This window comes from Notolepis coatsorum, assembly GCF_963971535.1.
Source record: "Notolepis coatsorum genome assembly, chromosome: 10".
In the NCBI taxonomy this organism is placed as follows: domain Eukaryota; kingdom Metazoa; phylum Chordata; class Actinopteri; order Aulopiformes; family Paralepididae; genus Notolepis; species Notolepis coatsorum.
In genome coordinates, this window is record NC_140174.1 from 43,003,369 (window position 1) to 43,022,259 (window position 18,891).

The following is an 18,891-nucleotide window of genomic DNA, read 5'->3' on the forward strand; positions in this document are numbered from 1 at the left end:
TCTTTCATAGAAAATTTTGTGGTATCTGTGGTGTTCAACTGGTATGTGTAATGGCACACCGTGAGACTTCAAACATAGGCGTAACTGTATGTAAAAAAGCCATGTGGACTCGGTGAGGTTAAACTTTGTGCATATTTCTCCATAACTACAGAAGCCCTGGTTCCTGGTTATTAAAAATATCCCCTAATGAGTGTATGCCTTGCTCTTCCCATATAGGGAATCTTATAGGACGTTTTTCCATGTTCGGATTGCATGGGTAATTATGGGGCCAAATTTCCGCTCACAGTGCTTGATTGGAAGTTTAGTGTGTGCTATGTCCTTCAGTCTCTGTGGGGCTACTATGTTTTCTTCCAATTCTCTCCAAGATACCAAAGCCTGGGGATCAAACCATATTGTCAATGGTCTTAATGTGAAAGCCTTAAAATATTGTAAAAAATCTGGAACTGCCATGCCACCGTCTGCTTTATTTCTCTGTGCGGTGGATCTTTTTATGCGAGGTGGTTTGTTATTCCAAATAAATTTGTATGTGGAGGAGTGTAATCTTTTCCAGTAGCCCTCTGGAGGGGGTAACGGTAGCATTGAGCTGATGAAGTTGATTCTTGGTAATACATCCATCTTAACTATTGATACCCTTGCCTGTACTGAGTTTTTAAGTTTTGCCCACCTGTCCAGGTCGTCTTTGATTTTGTTCTGTATTTTTGTGTAATTGTGCTTCACCGTTTGTCTTATGGTGGGAAATATTTCCACACCCAAGCATCTAAAATGTTTTACCATGGGTATCGCACCTGGGAGGGTTGTGTCTTTTTTTGCATGGATGTTAAGTGGAAGGAAAGCCGACTTCGGCCAATTTATTTTAAATCCCGATAAATCACCAAAGTTCTCTATCAACTTGAGTAGATGAGGCAATGTGGTGTTGGGGCTTTGCATGAACAATATTACGTCGTCCGCATATAAACTAATTTTATGTTGTGTGCCCTTTATTACGATTGGTTCTATGTATTGGGATTGTCTTATATATTGTGCTAAAGGCTCTAATGATAGATCGAATAGTCCGGGACTAAGAGGGCAACCCTGTCTGGCTGAGCGTGATACCAGAAAGATTTCGGAGATGAATGTGCCTGTTGTAATCATGGCCGATGGGTCCTTGTATAATACTTTAATCATATCAATGAATCCTTTTCCTAACCCCATCCTTTCTAATACTGCCCATAGAAACGACCATTCCAGCCTGTCGAATGCTTTCATAGCATCCAGGGATAGCATCGCCTTAGGTGTGGTGTCCTCTTTGTCTGCATCTAGTACGTGCAGTATTCGTCTTATGTTATCATTGATCAGGCGACCTCTTATGAAGCCAGTTTGGTCCGGATGAACTAAAGACGTCATATGCTTTTGCAATCTGATGGCTAATACCTTAGAGTACAGTTTGACATCGGTTCCGAGGAGGCTTAAAGGTCTGTAACTACCGCACTCGGTGGGGTCTTTGTCTTTTTTGAGAAGGACTGAAATGAGTGCGATATTGTGGTGTTTATGGAAGCTCCCCTCCTTGACTGAGTATAAGATCATATTTAGTAATAAGGGTCCAAATATGTCCCAACAAGAAAGGTACATTTCTGATGGGATACCGTCTCTTCCCGGAGCCTTACCATTTTTCATTCCGGATATGGCCTTCTTGAGTTCTTCTAATGTGATCGGTGCTTCTAACTGTTTAGCGTCGTCCTCCGAAAGTTTAGGGAGAAAATAAGAATTTATTTAAAAAGAATTAGAATTAAAAAAAAACCTGACGAAGTTTGAATCCCAAAAACAGGCTTCGGGGACAGGCTACAGCCTTACCAAACATTAATTATATTATTCAAATGGGACTCAAACATGTTCCGTTGTGATGTCACAGTATGATGTCATAATAGTACCTGGTTAAATAAATGTCATAATAGAACATTCTAGAACATTTGTGATGTCACAGTATGATGTCATACTGTGGATCTATTCTATTCAACAATGCGCTCAGATCTCATTGTGCATCTTCAAACAGTACTGAACAGTACTGAATATATAGACTAAACAGCCTGGGCTGCATTTCTCAACCAAGGCCTACCGTTTTGCTGTGGAAAGGCCTACTTCCAATTCATTACCTATTCGCACAAATCAGCAGACTTTCAAACTTGGTGCAGAGTATTACCGTGAGTAGCCTACCAGTGCAGACTCGGGAGCGTGCAGTGTTTCCTTCCTGCCTCCAGCGAGCGCGCGCCTCTGACCCCCCCCCCCCTCCGCTCGTGCATCCAGAGGAGCCCACCGCCTTTTAAAGCCAACGGACCCAGTATGACGTTCTCCAGTCGGCCAGAGGACGGGACGCAGTGAGGAGCCGTTGTGTCGCTCATTCGTATCCCCTTACCTGTTGTCACCCCCATTGTGTTTGTTTAGTTGCTTTCTTTTTAAACTTTCGTTTACACAATAGTTAGCTCGCCCTTTTTAGTTATGTACCGGTATTTCGGGGAGCTGCTGACCCGCTCGGCGGGCAGTGCTCTGGCCTCGGCGGGGTGCGTGGAGTCCGCGCTCCCGGCTTCCTCCGCCTTGATGCGGGTGCGCCACTATGCCGACGCGGTGGAGCAGCCCGACGACCCCAACTTCTTCAGGATGGTGGAGGGCTTCTTCGACCGCGGCGCGGCCATCGTGGAGGACAAGCTGGTGGAGGATATCAAGAACCGGGAGAGCCCCCAGCAGAAGAGGAACCGCGTGAGGGGCATCCTCCGCATCATCAAGCCCTGTAACCACGTCCTGAGCGTGAATTTCCCCATCAAGAGGGACAACGGGGAGTGGGAGGTGATCGAGGCATACCGCGCCCAGCACAGCCAGCACAGGACGCCCTGCAAGGGGGGTAAGAGACCACAGGAGCCATGGCTAGCTACCGTTTAGACTTAGCACAGTTAGCTAGCAATAGCACTAGCCCATTACAGTACTGCCTATCTGTATGTCATGTATGTCATATATGTCCTGATTAATTGAAAATGGGAGACCCTGATGTAAACAAGACGAAAGTCTTTCTCTGGTCTGCATCCCCTTAACAATTGTGTGTATTGAGCTGTACTGTATTGTACCCATTCTGCAATCTGTTAATAAAGTTTTCAATCAATCAATCAATTACTGTAACTAGCCGGTTATTACCCAATACCGTTTAGACTTAGCACAGTTAGCTAGCAATAGCACTAGCCGGTTATTACCCAATACGCACAAGCACTAAGCATACAGCATATACTGGTAACGGCTGCCCCCCGTTGATTAATGCATTTCAGTGGTTTTGTTCACGTCGTTCGTCTAAACTCTAAAGGATTGCCACGTTGACGTTAATGCAGGCCTCCCCCCTGGCTTACAACATTTTTCGTGGACAGTTGTGTCAGATTTTGAATGGTAGCTTCTTCTACAGTGACCTTCCCGTACACCTGTGGCTGTAGTAGTTGGTTAGCTTCCAGGCTAGCTGAATGCTAGCTGTCAAAACTGCAGCAGTGTCCTGTCATTCATTGTTGGTCTCAACTGATAGTGCGCTTGTGGGGCTAAAGTTATCAGCATCCATTCCATCCATCCATCCATCCGTGTTGTCCTTGTATGTCCCTTGATCATACTAACCACGATAGACATTTTTTCATTACACAACAAGATGGTGATTCCGCCACATCATTTAATGATTTGATCTGATTTGGAATGGGATGTAGCTGTTGTTTATTGTTGACTTCAGTCTGAGCAACAGATGTGTCTAACGTTAGCCTACTTAGCAGCTCAGGTGGGTGCCATAGATGGAACGGAAGGCTGGTTAGAGGCACCAGGTGGTATTTCAGCCGGCAATTGATGCACTTACGTTGCATCATATTTAGGAATAGACCCCTGGTAGGCTAGACCTACTGCTGATATACACTGCTCATTCAGGTACTAATTCATGCATTCATTCAGGAAAAGCTGTGGGTGGGAGTGAAATTGCCTGTGTGCCCACTGCCCAATGCCCATTCGGCCATTTCAGCAGTGGTATAGATGAGGGGTAATATGAGTGATACATGTTACAGGGTTCATAGATCAAGGTTCAGAAGCGGGGGGTTGTGGGTTCTGGGTTGGTGTAGTGATGCACTCTGGGTGATTTACAGACGTACAGTGAGGCAGGGGAGTTGAGAGAAAGGGGTGGTTATGTGTCTCTGTATTCCAATTCGTCAGTAGTGTGACATGTGGGGGAAGGGCACAGAGTATAGAGGAGGGGGGCCGGGGGTATTCTCAGTCAGTAGAGACGGTCATTCAGTCAGTTATAGTCATGGGCAGTCAGTCAGAGGGCATTTAATGGTGTGGGGTGGACATTCAGGTGCACTCATGCTGTTGTGCAATGGTCTGCAATGCATGCACATCAGATTGAAAAGTAACAGGATTGGGGGATTCTTAAAAGTTTTAGGCCTAACCATGAGGCTGTTAAATCAGGTACGCCACATTTGAACACCGGTATAGTACGATCCTTCAGTGTTTTCATGGCAGGAACGTAACCTTTTCATCCTCATGGCAAATTTAGCTTTTGTCAGATCACCAGACACTCATCTCAAAATCTCAAACCCTGCCCCCTTTTTCTTGATCCTCCAATCACAACTTGTTTCAGGGGGCAGGTTTGAGATACATTTTAGAATAAGAACGAGTGGTTTACCTGCCAGGTAGAGTACAGTCTAATAGATTCTAGTAGAGTAGAGTAGAGAGTAGAGTCTAGTAAGTCTAGACACACCTGTCCTACCAGCCACAGAGAAAATCTATCTGCATTTGCCTGGTACTAATTCCCCACCATAGTGTTTTATTTTCCCAAACTATGTAACATGCTGAACATTTGCAGTATTTCGATCAAGTCCATGATGATCAATAGGCATATCAAAGCAGCAGCATCCATGTCACATAGCCTAAGGGCTCGGCTATACAGTATTGATTCATCTAAAAACTGAGATAAAACAGACAATGTCTGTCTGTTGGTTCGTTTTTAAATTAAAATCTAATGTAATTGTATGTTTTCAGAAACAACAGTTTGCAGTTAGTATGACATCCATCAGATCAAAAACAGACACAACTGTTAGAGTCCTGTGTCCTACAAACAGATACTCCTCATTGGGAAATAATTAAAAACAGATGTAGACGGACTGACGCAACAGATCAATGTAGCTAGTAGCTACTAGCCAGGGCTCTAAATCCTAAACCCTGCTGTAAATCCGAAACCTCTCCACCAGGAGCCCAGGACAAAATATAACGATTTTATAATATCGATATTCCCATTAGCCTTACTTAAGATAATCTGCCATTCTCCAAAACCTGGACTAAGGCTCAACCTGCCAGTGGTTGGATCGATCGGCTTCTAATAGAATAGACCTACTAGGCCTGTGAGCCTTAATACTGTTTGGGACACTAACCGTGGATTGACCGTTGATCAGCCATCTATAAATCCATGTTAATATCTCCCTCACTCAGGGGCACCTACAGGATAAGAGGGGGGTTAATGATGGTTATTTTCCAGAGGGTTTAATCATTAATCATTGATACCACTTGTAGACCGTTGGTCCTGCTTAGATCAGTGCACAATACATTACAAAGTGCAAAGGCTGTTTTTGCATTTGCTGGTAGTGCTGGCTAATACACCCCTTACAGCCAATCAGACGATGGGATGGCCCACACTGCTCTCTACTGACATGCATGTTGTGGGTGTGTCTGGTGGGTGTGTGTGTAGGTAGGTGTGTCTGGGTGAGTGTGTGTGTGTGTGTAGGTAGGTGTGTCTGGGTGGGTGTGTGTGTGTGTAGGTAGGTGTGTCTGGGTGAGTGTGTTCGTGTAGGTATGTGTGTCTGGGTGGGTGTGTGTTTGTGTAGGTACTGGTAGGTGTGTCTGGGTGAGTGTGTGTTTGTGTAGAAATGTGTGTCTGGGTGGGTGTGTGTTTGTGTAGGTACTGGTAGGTGTGTCTGGGTGAGTGTGTGTTTGTGTAGATAGTCTGGGTGGGTGTGTGTTTGTATAGGTAGGTAGGTGTGTGTTTGTGTATGTAGAGTGTCTGGGTGTGTGTTTGTCTAGGTAGGTGTGTATGGGTGTGTGTTTGTGTAGGTAGTTGTCTGGGTGGGTTTGTGTAGGTACAGTAGGTGTGTCTGACTCTGAGTGTGTGTGTTTGTGTGGTGTGTGTAGGTTTGTTTAGGCATGTGTGTGCGTGTACAGTAGGTATGTATGGGTCTGTGTGTGTGTATGTGGGTGTATGTGTGGGTGTTTGGTGGAGTGTGTCTAGGTGAGTGTGTTTGTGTGTGTGTGTAGTAGAACATGTTAGAAAATAGTAATACCCCACTGTTAAAACAGTGCAACAAGTCATTATTTAATTAAACATGCAGAAGTGAGAGAGAGACACCCGTGCCTCGTACAGTAGCACATTACCAATACCATACAGTATATCCTCCTGTAGGAGAGGAGCCACAGGTTATTATGGTTTCAATCCCTGTCTGGCTTCGGTGTGGTTATGCTAGCTCTGTAAACTGTGTGTTTGTACAAGTGTGTGTGTGTGTGCGTGAGAGGGCCTGCCTCCTCCTCGATTTCTGTCCAACATATTTTTCCACTTGTGGGAAACAAACCCACGTCTCTGATCACCAGATAAAAAGCATTTGAGGCTGTTCATTCCCGGAGACCCGCTTCCCGCTCAAGAGGAATGTGTTTACAAGCGTGTGTTTTGTTTCCTTGGCACTGCGGTGGCACAGAGAGGGGGGGGGGGGGGGGGGTGGGAGGAATATAGTGCAGGCTGTGCAGCATAATGGCGCTTTTTGTTCACCAGGCGAGCTCGTGTGTTTATTCAGTACCACAAGTTACTGTCCTCAGCTGAGCATGGGCTGAACGGACAGTTACAAGGCTTTTCATGATCCTAGGAAGAAAATGTCAAGTTAGACCGCGCTCTCAAGATACGACACTGGGTGCTGAAATCCCATTAAGTATTATATAAAAGAAGCAGTGAAGCCAGACCAGCACTCTCAGGTTCAAAATTTAATGGCAGCGTGAAACAAACATGTTTCGGAAATATTGCAAGCTATAACACTGAAGAAGGAATACATATTTCCGAAACATGTTTGTTTCAGGCTGCCATTAAATTTTGAACCTGAGAGTGCTGGTCTGGCTTCACTGCTTCTTTTATATGATCCTAGGAAGAGGAATGAGCTTTGTATATACAGTGCAGTAGACTAGATTTAAAAAGACAGACTGTGGGGATGTATGGCCGACTTGGCCGTCATCATACAGCTCATGCCAGTCATGTCGTTTGAGATCCACGGGAGAAACAGACTAAAGGATAAACGGGAAATTATTGAGATATTGCAAAAGACATAGGGAGTGGCCTTGTTTTTGGAATGGCTGGTGGACTGGAGCAACAGCCAGGCCCAGGGGGTGGGGCTAAGAGATGATGTCATGCAGGAAAATCAGCTGGGTGGGCTTGTGTTCATCTATGTTTTGCTTCCTGTCTGACGTGGCTCTGCGCTGCTACTGATTCAGAACACACACACACACACACACACACACACACACACACACACACACACACACACACACACACACACACACACACACTCTCACTCTTCCTTGTTCTTTACAATTTGTGGTGCGTGCCTTTGGTTTCTCTGTGTCAGCTAACTTTAGATGAGCTAAATTTGGTCGTGATGGAGGCCGACACACACAAACACAAACAAACACACACACACACACGCGCACACACATGCACCCTCTGCCCACACCAGTGAGGTTGGGTAGCTAGTGTGGCTTACTATGTGGCTTACTATTGGGGCTGCATGATTAATCGTAAAAAGATCTCAATCTGCTGCATTCACGTTCACGTGTTGACTTATTTGCTTCGGAACAATCCCAGTTGCGATATCAATCACACTTACCCGATGTAAAGCAAAACACGCTATTAATTCAACATTCAATATATTTTCTTACTTTTGTGTTGACTTGTTGCCAGATTCACCAGGCGGTGGTATTCGACCTTTGCGATCTCAGACACATTGCCACACAGTACCACAACCTTCCTGGATGATTTATGAATGGAAATAGCGAATAAAAGAAATAACGATCCAATAACGAGTATACTCGTTGTTGGCGTTATTCGATTGGCGGCCAATAACGAGTATACTCGTCGTTGGCGGGGAATGAGTTAAGAGAGTGCAATAAATGTTTTTATTTAAAAAATAAGAATCGTGTGAGAGAATCGTGATCTCAATTCTTAGGGAGAAAAATCTTGATTCATTTTGAGCAAGAATCGTGCTATATTCTATTGTATATAATATCAGTTAGGGAAGGAAACAATCTGGTCCACAGATGTTACCAATTTACCATGGTGATGGAAGTTCATTCTAGCGAGTGGGAGGGAATGACTGAGGCTTTGAGGTTGATTGGACGGCTGGGATTGTCTCATCGTACTCGCCCCACCCCCCGCCGATTGTCGTGACTACCAGAAGCAATCCGGTGACCTTTGGCCTTTTTAGTGAGCAGCTGTGAAGAACATGCATACTGATTTATTATATATATGGTTGGATCTTTTCACACAGCTCTGTCTGCAGTGAAAGACAGCAGTTTGTCTTGTTTATTGATTCCCTGTGCCTGATGTTAGAAGGTGTAACAGCCTACTTAACCAATAAGTATGGTTATAGGTAATGTACGGTTCCACATACCATACAAAGCACTTGAACGGGCTCTCATTGGGTCTTGTGTGAACATTTTCTTTATAGATTAATTGAAAATATATAAATGTGTTAAAAAATGTAATAGAATATCTTCAGTTTATAATGATATATTTGGTAATAGTAGATATAGGCCAGTCATATGTTTTTATTTGTTATTACTGTAGATGTACAGATTAGTGTTGTCACGATGCTGGAATTTCGACTTCGATACGATACCTTGAAAAGTATCGATACTTTCGATACTTTCAATACCAATTTTTTTTTTTTTTTTTTTTTTTATTATAATAATATTTTTTTTTAACAAATTTTGCTTTTGTTGCTGGTTGATTCTCCTCAGCTTCTCTCTGGTACTATACGAGAAGATAAATACACTTTTAAAACCCTTTGTTTATCTTTAGATCAGAGAGAGAGAGAGAGAGAGAGAGAGAAAGAGAGAAAGAGAGAGTGGCTGCTGGAGATTTTAAGTCTACTGAGCGCACCTTTCTAGTTATGACCTGAAAACAAGGGTACTTGAGAGAGAGAGAGAGAGAGAGTTCTCCGGAGCTATGCTCGGAGCATTTATTAACGTTACATTTTCAACAACATTGCTGCTAATTGGACACTTCATGGAGGCGGGGTAACGTTGTGTCGAGTTCATGTGTGTACTGGTGTAGGATGGGCTCCGGCTCCGCTCGACCTAACGTTGGAAACGGGGTAGTTGTGTCGAGTTCATGTGTGTACTGGTGTAGGATGGGCTCCGGCTCCGCTAGACCTAACGTTGGAAACGGGGTAGTTGTGTCGAGTTCATGTGTGTACTGGTGTAGGATGGGCTCCGGCTCCGCTAGACCTAACGTTGGAAACGGGGTAGTTGTGTCGAGGTCATGCGTGTACTGGTGTAGTGGGCTCGGCTTGACGTTACTCCGTTTCCATGAAGTAATAGGTGGCCAGCTAGCTAGCATTAAGCTAACGGAGGAACGACAGCTAACGTTAGCTAATAATAGCGTTGTTTACAAACTGAAGACAGGGCTGCACTGCCCGGCTGTGAGGGGGAGGAGGCTGCAGCAGCTTGTGTCTGTTGCTCTGAGCGAGGAGGAGGAGGAGGCGGAAGGGCAAGGCTCTGGCAGCGCGTCTGTCTGTCAACAACTTGCGGGAGCAAGCCAGCTGGTACCGATACTGCAGAAAGTATCGGTACTTCGGGAAATGAGTATCGAAGCCGTTTTAAATATTCAGTATCGATATGTATCGATACTTCGATATTTTTGACAACACTAGTACAGATATTTTACAGCATTACTGATTGATTGATTGATTGAACATTTTATTAACAGATTGCAGAATGGGTACAATACAGTACAGCTCAATACACACAATTGTTAAGGGGATGCAGACCAGAGAAAGACTTTCTTCTTGTTTACATCAGGGTCCCCCATTTTCAATTCATCATAACATATATGATATACAGTTAGACAGTCTGCTACATCTATACATTTATGACATACCAGATTACAAATACAGTACTGTTTTTGATACAAGAAGAGTAAAAAAGAGAGTATATACATTTGACGAAGAAACTGTACATTGGAGGAGGTTGGTAGGTAGGAGGTTGGTAGGTGGGGTGGGGGGGAAACTGTACATTGGAGGTGGTGGGGTGGGTAGGCGGGGTGGGGGGGGGGGGGGGGGGGGTGTAACTGTAAATTGGATTATCGACGAAACCTTACTTGGTCCCAAGAAGAGGGTCTTGTGTATTATTGGGTTTAATAGGACATTTATTGTACATTGGAGGGGGTTGCGTTAGGACATTTACAGGGGCCAGTTTCGAATTGCAGTCTCTCGTAGGACGTGCTCTTTGAGAGTAGTTTTGAAAGTGGGTAGTGATTCACATTCCTTTACAGCTGTGGGTAGGGTGTTCCACATTGATGTGGCATAATTGCGAAACGTGTTTAGTAGTCCCTTGTTTGAGCCGAATCTGGGTTTAACATGATTTGTGGAACTCCCTCTGGTGTTGTGGTCGTGGAATTCACTCACCTTTGGGAAGTATTTTGACATGTACATGGGTACCTTAGTCGTGTAGTGTATCTTGTAGACCAGGCCCATTGCAAGTTGCTGTACTCTGTCGTCTACTCTAAGCCATCCTAGGTTGTCAAAGTGGGCAGGGGTGAGGTGGGTTCTAGGAGTAAGGTCAAGCAGTAGTCTGAGATGTTTGTAATTTAGTTTTTAGCGCCTTTGAGGTGCTTTGGTACCATGAGGTGCAAGCATAGTCGTAGTACCCTTGAATGAGTGCTCCTGCCAGTCTTCAGGGTATTCTTGTTTACCAGAGAGGAGATCCGGTACAAGAATCGAGTTCGTTGGTTGACTTTTTTTATTACATTGAATGCCATTTCACAGGAAAGATTTGCCTCTAGGATGGAACCTAGGTATGTAATTTCATCTTTCCTTGTGACAATATTGTCACCCACTGTAACTGAGAAGCCGTCGGTCTTGCTGAGTTTGTTATTTTAACCGAAGAGAATGGACTCTGACTGTTTTACCCAGGTGTAATGATAGTTTGTTATCAGCGAGTCAGATGCAGATTTTGCCTAGTTCCGAGCTGAGTTTTTTTTTTTTTTTTTTTTTTTTTTGTATCCACTTTTTCTCCTATTTTCCTCCCATCCCAATTTTAGTCATTATGCCAATTCCCCCCTCCCCTTCCTGGTCGTTGCGTGCATGTGCCCCCCACTGGTCGGTCTAGGGAGCCCTGAAGTCTATCACATGCTTCCTCCAATACATAGGAGACAGCCAGCAGCCTCTTTTCACCTGGCAGCGACGAATCTCATTGGTGAAGTGTAACGCATGGGAGGTCACACTACCTTCACCATTTCCCTCCCTCGCTGTGTAGGCGCCCTGACCGACCTGTAGGAGTCGCTGTTTACAACGACCAAATTACCACCCACCGGCTTCTCTCCCGCTGACTCTGCCAATTGAGCCAGTATGACGACCGGCCAAGCCGGAGGCACTGCTGACAGCCGGATTCAATACCAGTGTCTCTGCAGTGGTAGACAGACGCTTAGTCCGCTGTGCTACCAGGCCGCCCGGGCTGAGGGTTTTTTCAACCTGTAACTTGTTCTTGTCAGAGACCAGCAGGGCTGAGTCTTCCGCGAACAGGAACAAGTTGCAGTCACAAGCTGACGACATGTCATTTGCATAAATTAGGAACTACATGATAATAAATCACAACTGGAGTTGAATCTTGGAATACTACTGTAACCTTGAATAAACAGCTTCGTAGTCATACTACGGCTAATTATACGGATATCTTTGGTAAGCTCTAGATACACTTCTAACAGATTAAATCAACTGCGATTAGTCGGCAACTTCCAAATTCCACTATTAGCCTAGTGGACTGACACAAGTGTGATACACTGTAATGTATGCCTGAGAACGAGGGGTGAGACGATCTGATTTGATTCATAACGTTACAGTACATGCTACTGGCTTCACCATTCTATATTATCACAATATTCTGAACAAAACTTGAATGAAGAAAATGTATGGCTGAATAAATATTTGTATTTCATTTTAAAGGTATAATAATAATAATAATATAATGCCATGAAAACAATATGCAGTGTTGTAGTCATCCTGTCATAAATGGCAGTATGCAAAAAGTGACATTTCATATTGCTACAGTATCTTGTGGCATGGTGGTCTAATGTCAGACCCCTGTCACACAACTTCCATTGCACTCTTTAATTCTGTGGTAGGCCTATGTGTTGGCTGTTGACTGACCACTGTGTGTGTGTGTGTGTCCACAGGTATCCGTTACAGTCCAGACGTGTCTGTAGATGAGGTAAAAGCCCTGGCCTCTCTGATGACCTATAAGTGTGCTGTGGTCGGTAAGTACCAGAGCCCTACCCTCCCTCGAAGCTTCCAGCTGGTTGTCCTCCTTCTCAGCCCCCGTGACCCTCTGCCATGTGCTGCTTTCATTTGATTTAAGGCAAATCTATTCAAATCTATTCAGACCAAAACTTTAATTCCTTCCATCTTCCTGCTGTCTACCATCTGTCCTCCATCTAAGTGTGACACACATGTCTCTTGTCTTGTCTCTCTTTCTTGTACCTTTGAAGTATCCTCCTGTTTATTTGATGGCATGCTGAAAATAAAATTACACCCTCATCTCTTCATATTGTAGCTTTTTACTGTATGTGTGTTTCCAAAGCAACCAAAGCTCATTGTAATGATGATGTGTCGATGTGAGTGGGATTTATTGTTTAGTTTATTTGACACATTCAAATACAGTAGTTAAAACAATTCAGAGATATTGTCAGGGATAACATGACAAAGTCCCAGGACTTATTTCCATCAGTCCATCCATGTCCCAACAAGATGGAGACAGTTGTTCAACATTAAAGTGTAAGACATACAACTACAACATGCTACATCTTAACATTACAATCTATTTACATTTTCAAAAGGTGCAGACCATTAATAAAATAAATATGCGAATAAAGAATTAATGAAAAATAGTGCTTTTTTCCAAAGCGTTTTACAACTTATGCCTCACATTCACACATTCACTCACACATTCACTCACACATTCACTCACTGATGGCGGAGGCAACCATGCCAACCTGCTCATTGGGAGCAGTTAGGGGTCAAGTGTTGCTCAAGGACACTTCGACACACTGCCGGGAGAAGCTGGAATCGAACCAGGAACCTTCCGATTACCAGATGATCGCTCTACACCCTGAGCCACTGTCGCCCCATAATAATAATAACTTTCCTTTTTTAACCTATTTTGGTGTATTAATATGGCCATGTCCTTATTTGGTTATCTAGCAGTCTCTGTTTGACCTTTTTCTTAAATACGTGTGGGTTGTGTAACTTGTGTCCCTCCTTAATCGCAAGAGGCAGTTTTTTTTCCCATTCTCTAATCACCAGCATAGATAAAAGAAACCTTCCCCGTCATGGTTTTGAAACTTTTGAAAAGGTTTGCTAGTACCCTTTGCTCTGGTGTTGTGATTATGAACTTCTCCTACCTTCTTAAAGTACTTGTCAAGGTAACCAGGGGCTCTACCATTTTAAGATCCTGTGATGTGTGTGTGTGTGTGTACTCCTCAGTGTCTGTTCTTAATCCCAGTGGTATTTAAGCTGTAGTCTCACTCTCTCTCCAGATGTGCCGTTTGGGGGAGCCAAAGCTGGTGTCAAGATCAACCCTAAGAATTACTCTGTAAGTCAGACACCGTGTCAACCCCCCATACATCCATACACACGTGTAGATATAAGCACGCATGGTTATGTAGTGCACTGTGTATGTGTGTGTGTGGGGGGAGGGGGGAAGGGACATGTCTTGGTTGTGATGCGGCTCAGGGCTCTTTCTAGTGTGTGCACAAAGACGCAGCGCACTCCGACCAAACGAGTTGTCATGTGATTCTTAGCTGCTGCCTCTCTGGATTGATTATTTTGGGAAAGCGGCAAGCCTGTGTTTTTAGTTAAATACACATGCATGCACACACACACACACACACACACACACACACACACACACACACGGTTCTGTAGTTAAGTAGTGGGTACTGTAGCGTGCATGATGTATACAGTATATATACATGCACGCAAGGCTGGCAGCTATGGTGGAAAGTAACGCTCTGGTGCACAGGACACTGTAGCCAATCTTGTCACATCAGTGATCCATTTCACATACACACGTGCACACACACACACACACACACACACACACACACATGCACACTGGATGATTTCTCTGTTGCCAGAGGACAGAAGGACAAACAAGGGTTTAGATTTCTATCCTTTCACCTTTTCTCTCGTGTGTGTGTGAGAGGGAGAGGAGGTCACATATTTAAATTGTGCAGTCGGTGCAGTTAACTGCAATTTCTGTCTGTTCTCAAGAAGAGATCCACGTGTGGCTAGATGACTGGATGGATAGATTTGAGATGTTCATGATTTTAATGATCAGATGTTTTATTTTTAAGTGTTGATTTTATACAAGTTGTATTTTAGTGTGATTAGGCCCCATTATATTTAGCGTGTATAGACTTACAAGATACTTGTATTTTTATCTTGCGAAATGCCTCTATGACCGGCAACGTCACTCACTCACTCACTCACTCACTCACCACTCTGCCCCTAGTGGCGATTAACTGGAATGCTACTTCACGTAAGACCAGTTCCAATCGATGTCCTTGTGTTATTTAATTTTTTTATTATGTTTTTGGTAGATATTTTATTGGTTTTTACCGGGCAGTCCGGTAGAGAGAGGAAGTATGGGAGGATAGAGGGGGGAAGACATTCGGCAAAGGTCGCCGGGTCCGGGAGTCGAACCCGGGACGGCCGTGTTGCACCGCAGTGCTGTACGTGGTGTGCCACCCTGGCGCCCCTCCTTGTGTTATTTTTATTACATAGACTAGTGAGGATGCATACAGATGAGCTGATGCTGCAGCTTGAAGGGCATTGGGAACATGTCCAGCATAGTGCTTACGTCTCCATGTCCAGAGCTGGCTGTAAGGAGTGGGACTGCTCAGCTGTTTGCAGTAAGACAGACAAAGAGAAGAAGGAGGCTCATCTCTGTTTCTCTACAGTATAATGATAATATATACTGTGCAGTCTGTACGTCTGAGTATAGTGTACAGTGTGTACTCCAGCACATTGCATTTGAAATGTAACAATGACTATGATTTTAAAGGGCCAGACTTTCAGTTATATTTTGACATTGTTTACATCCATGTTGGGTGAATTGTGTAGGAATTGTAGCCCTTTTTTATTTTTTGAATACACAATAACCTCATTCTAGGGGACCACAATTAATTATACTGTAGCGACCCTGGGATTTGGGTGATTGGTCAGCCGAGCTGTCACGCTGCACTCTACCAACCTGGGGCTGGCAGGGGAAAGGTATAAGAGGGTGTGGCACCTAGGGTGCGCTCTCTTGGTCTATGGGAAGTTATGGGGATGAGTCGCACAATTGCAGGCAGAGGTGATGCACCCAGACTTGTATGCTGAAACTGATGCTAAGCGTTGAACACGCTCACACACACACACACACACACACACATGCACGCATGCGCACGCGCGCACACACACACACAGAGTGAGAGTTAACATAAATATATGTTATATTTAGATATACTAAAAAGCTATTTATCATTTTTGTCTCTCTCTCTCTCTCTCTCTCTCTCTCTCTCTGTCCTTCAGGACAATGAGCTGGAGAAGATCACCAGAAGGTTCACTATTGAGCTGGCCAAGAAGGGATTCATTGGTGAGACACACACACAAACCTTCTACCTTGTGTGATTGGTTGGTGTTTATTCACTTGTTTTAGCACTTACACTTGTATAACTGTGAGGCTATATAGCCAGTCATCTCTCTATCACACACACACACACACGCACACGCACACACAGGAGGTTAAGAGCCTGTGTGTATCGTCCCCTATAGTCCCATGTAGATTAATGTTCAGCTCAAACACCAGAGGGACAGAGAGGTGTGTCATTATTTCTGTCGTGTGTAATTGTGTATGTAGATTCCAGTAGTAGTTTGGTGGCCTTACTGTATTCATAGTATTCCGATCGCAGCCATCTTGGTCTGAAAACAACAGGTGATCGTCGTTTAAACCTGTGGCCAGTGAGCTGTGGCATTGCACAATATTGGTTGACAGGAAAGTGTCATGAAAAAGGGTATGGAATATGGATGTACAATGCTTATTTATTTTGCCCATAATCTCACACATATCCCAGAACTCACGTTCATTTAGTTTGACCGTAATGAGAGTTAGGAGTTTGAAATAAGCCCTCTAGTGGCGTAGTTGGAAGACACTGAATCCTTGTGTCCACGATGTGCCTCGTGATGTAAATGAAAAAAAGAAAACAGCAGTAACTTCTATTGCAATGTGTCATCTGATGACATCGCTGGAGGACATATTCAAACTCATTCAACTGTCTAGAATGAATGTGTGCAAAGCCATCTGGAGCTCTGGGACAGGATCGAGATTATATCCAAAAATAATCGCCATTGTTTTCTTTAGTGAAGTGCCCCTTTTAATGGACATGGAGGAGTATTACCAGCCATCTCTGGTGGTGCACCAGTTCAGAAAGAGCTTCCTCTGGTGCCTCGTCCACAAGGAATGTTGAGGCAGGCAGGCTGCCCAGAAGCCAGATTTCCAGAGTTTTCCCCAGGCTCATTTAGGCTGTGCCCACGGCTAAGGGCATCCCCCTCCCAAGCCAGCATCTGGGTATCAGTGCTGAGAGCTTAGCTCTTTCCGTGTTAAGTATGGAAAGCCTTCATTAGTGAATCCCCCTACAGGGACGGGGATCCCCAATCACACACTCCACTGCCCTATTCAGCGTGTATCTGTGTGTGTGTTTGTGCAAAACTAATGTGTGTGTGTGGACGCCCTTGTGCAGGGAAGTTCAGACATACATCTCACCTCCACATCTCCCTCTGTCCCTTTCTTCTCAGTCTCTCTCTCTCCTCCCATCCCCCACTCTGTTTCTGATCCCATTTTTAGGGGCCGGTCTCCACCATAATTATCTCATTATTACTTACTGTATTTATTATTTAACATTCAACCTTTAACACCACTAGTAGTGTCTCCCTGTCCACAGTTCAGGTTGTTTGCATGTAATATTATATGAGATAAACGCGTTGGTCTTTCTTTATTCATGCTGCCTTTGCGTGTGATGTCAAGTACCGCTACAGTATGTTGTGGACACATTCCGTTCCATTGCATTCCTCTGAGGCAGCTGGAAGACTGAAGTAAACCTTCACCTCTCACCCTCTCTCTCACACCTGTTTATTCTCTCTCTCTCTCACCCACCTTCTTCTCTCTCTCTCGCTCTCTCTCCCCCATCTCCCTCTCCCTCTCACCTCTTTATTCTCCCTCTCTCTCACCCACTTTCTTCTCTCTCTCTCACCCCATCTCTCTCTCCCTCACCTCTTTATTCTCCCTCTCTCTCACCCACTTTCCTCTCTCTCTCTCTCTCTCCTCTCTCTCTCTCTCTCTCTCTCTCTCTCTCTCTCTCTCTCTCTCTCCTTCTCGCACCTTGCAGGGCCTGGCATCGACGTCCCAGCCCCAGACATGAGCACAGGAGAGAGGGAGATGTCTTGGATTGCTGACACATACGCCAACACCATCGCACACACGGTGAGTTGGTAAACGCACAAGTCAAAACGCCATCGAGACTCATTCTTGAGGACAGACTTATTGGTGATAGTTAATAATAATGTAATTAGAATGAGTTATTAGTAGAACATTAGTAGACTAACCAAAATAAGTACAAATAGTAGAGGTGTAACTAACTATATAGATTTGGATCGGAACATAAATTCAAAAGGCAACAATCCAATTCAGTTGATCATCATCTTCCCTTCCTTCCTTCCTTGTCTGTCTGTCTGTCTGTCTGTCTGTCTGTCTGTCTGTCTGTCTGTCTGTCTGTCTGTCTGTCTGTCTGTCTGTCTGTCTGTCTGTCTGTCTGTCTGTCTGTCTGTCTGTCTGTCTGTCTGTCTGTCTGTCTGTCTGTCTGTCTGTCTGTCTGTCTGTCTGTCTGTCTGTCTGTCTGTCTGTCTGTCTGTCTGTCTGTCTGTCTGTCTGTCTGTCTGTCTGTCTGTCTGTCTGTCTGTCTGTCTGTCTGTCTGTCTGTCTGTCTGTCTGTCTGTCTGTCTGTCTGTCTGTCTGTCTGTCTGTCTGTCTGTCTGTCTGTCTGTCTGTCTGTCTGTCTGTCTGTCTGTCTGTCTGTCTGTCTGTCTGTCTGTCTGTCTGTCTGTCTGTCTGTCTGTCTGTCTGTCTGTCTGTCTGTCTGTCTGTCTGTCTGTCTGTCTGTCTGTCTGTCTGTCTGTCTGTCTGTCTGTCTGTCTGTCTGTCTGTCTGTCTGTCTGTCTGTCTGTCTGTCTGTCTGTCTGTCTGTCTGTCTGTCTGTCTGTCTGTCTGTCTGTCTGTCTGTCTGTCTGTCTGTCTGTCTGTCTGTCTGTCTGTCTGTCTGTCTGTCTGTCTGTCTGTCTGTCTGTCTGTCTGTCTGTCTGTCTGTCTGTCTGTCTGTCTGTCTGTCTGTCTGTCTGTCTGTCTGTCTGTCTGTCTGTCTGTCTGTCTGTCTGTCTGTCTGTCTGTCTGTCTGTCTGTCTGTCTGTCTGTCTGTCTGTCTGTCTGTCTGTCTGTCTGTCTGTCTGTCTGTCTGTCTGTCTGTCTGTCTGTCTGTCTGTCTGTCTGTCTGTCTGTCTGTCTGTCTGTCTGTCT

General features: G+C 44.6%; 1 protein-coding gene across 1 annotated transcript in view; it reads left to right on the plus strand.

Annotated features, from left to right (window-relative positions):
• The first annotated feature begins 2,303 nt into the window (after positions 1 to 2,303).
• glud1b (glutamate dehydrogenase 1b) overlaps positions 2,304 to 18,891 on the plus strand; it is a 40,770-nt gene continuing 24,182 nt past the window's right edge. The window contains exons 1-5 of the mRNA XM_084323302.1: positions 2,304 to 2,872; positions 12,461 to 12,541; positions 13,820 to 13,875; positions 15,858 to 15,921; positions 17,711 to 17,805. Coding sequence (XP_084179428.1) covers positions 2,473 to 2,872; positions 12,461 to 12,541; positions 13,820 to 13,875; positions 15,858 to 15,921; positions 17,711 to 17,805 — 696 coding nt within the window. The 5' untranslated portion in view covers positions 2,304 to 2,472. The remainder of the gene's footprint in view (positions 2,873 to 12,460; positions 12,542 to 13,819; positions 13,876 to 15,857; positions 15,922 to 17,710; positions 17,806 to 18,891) is intronic.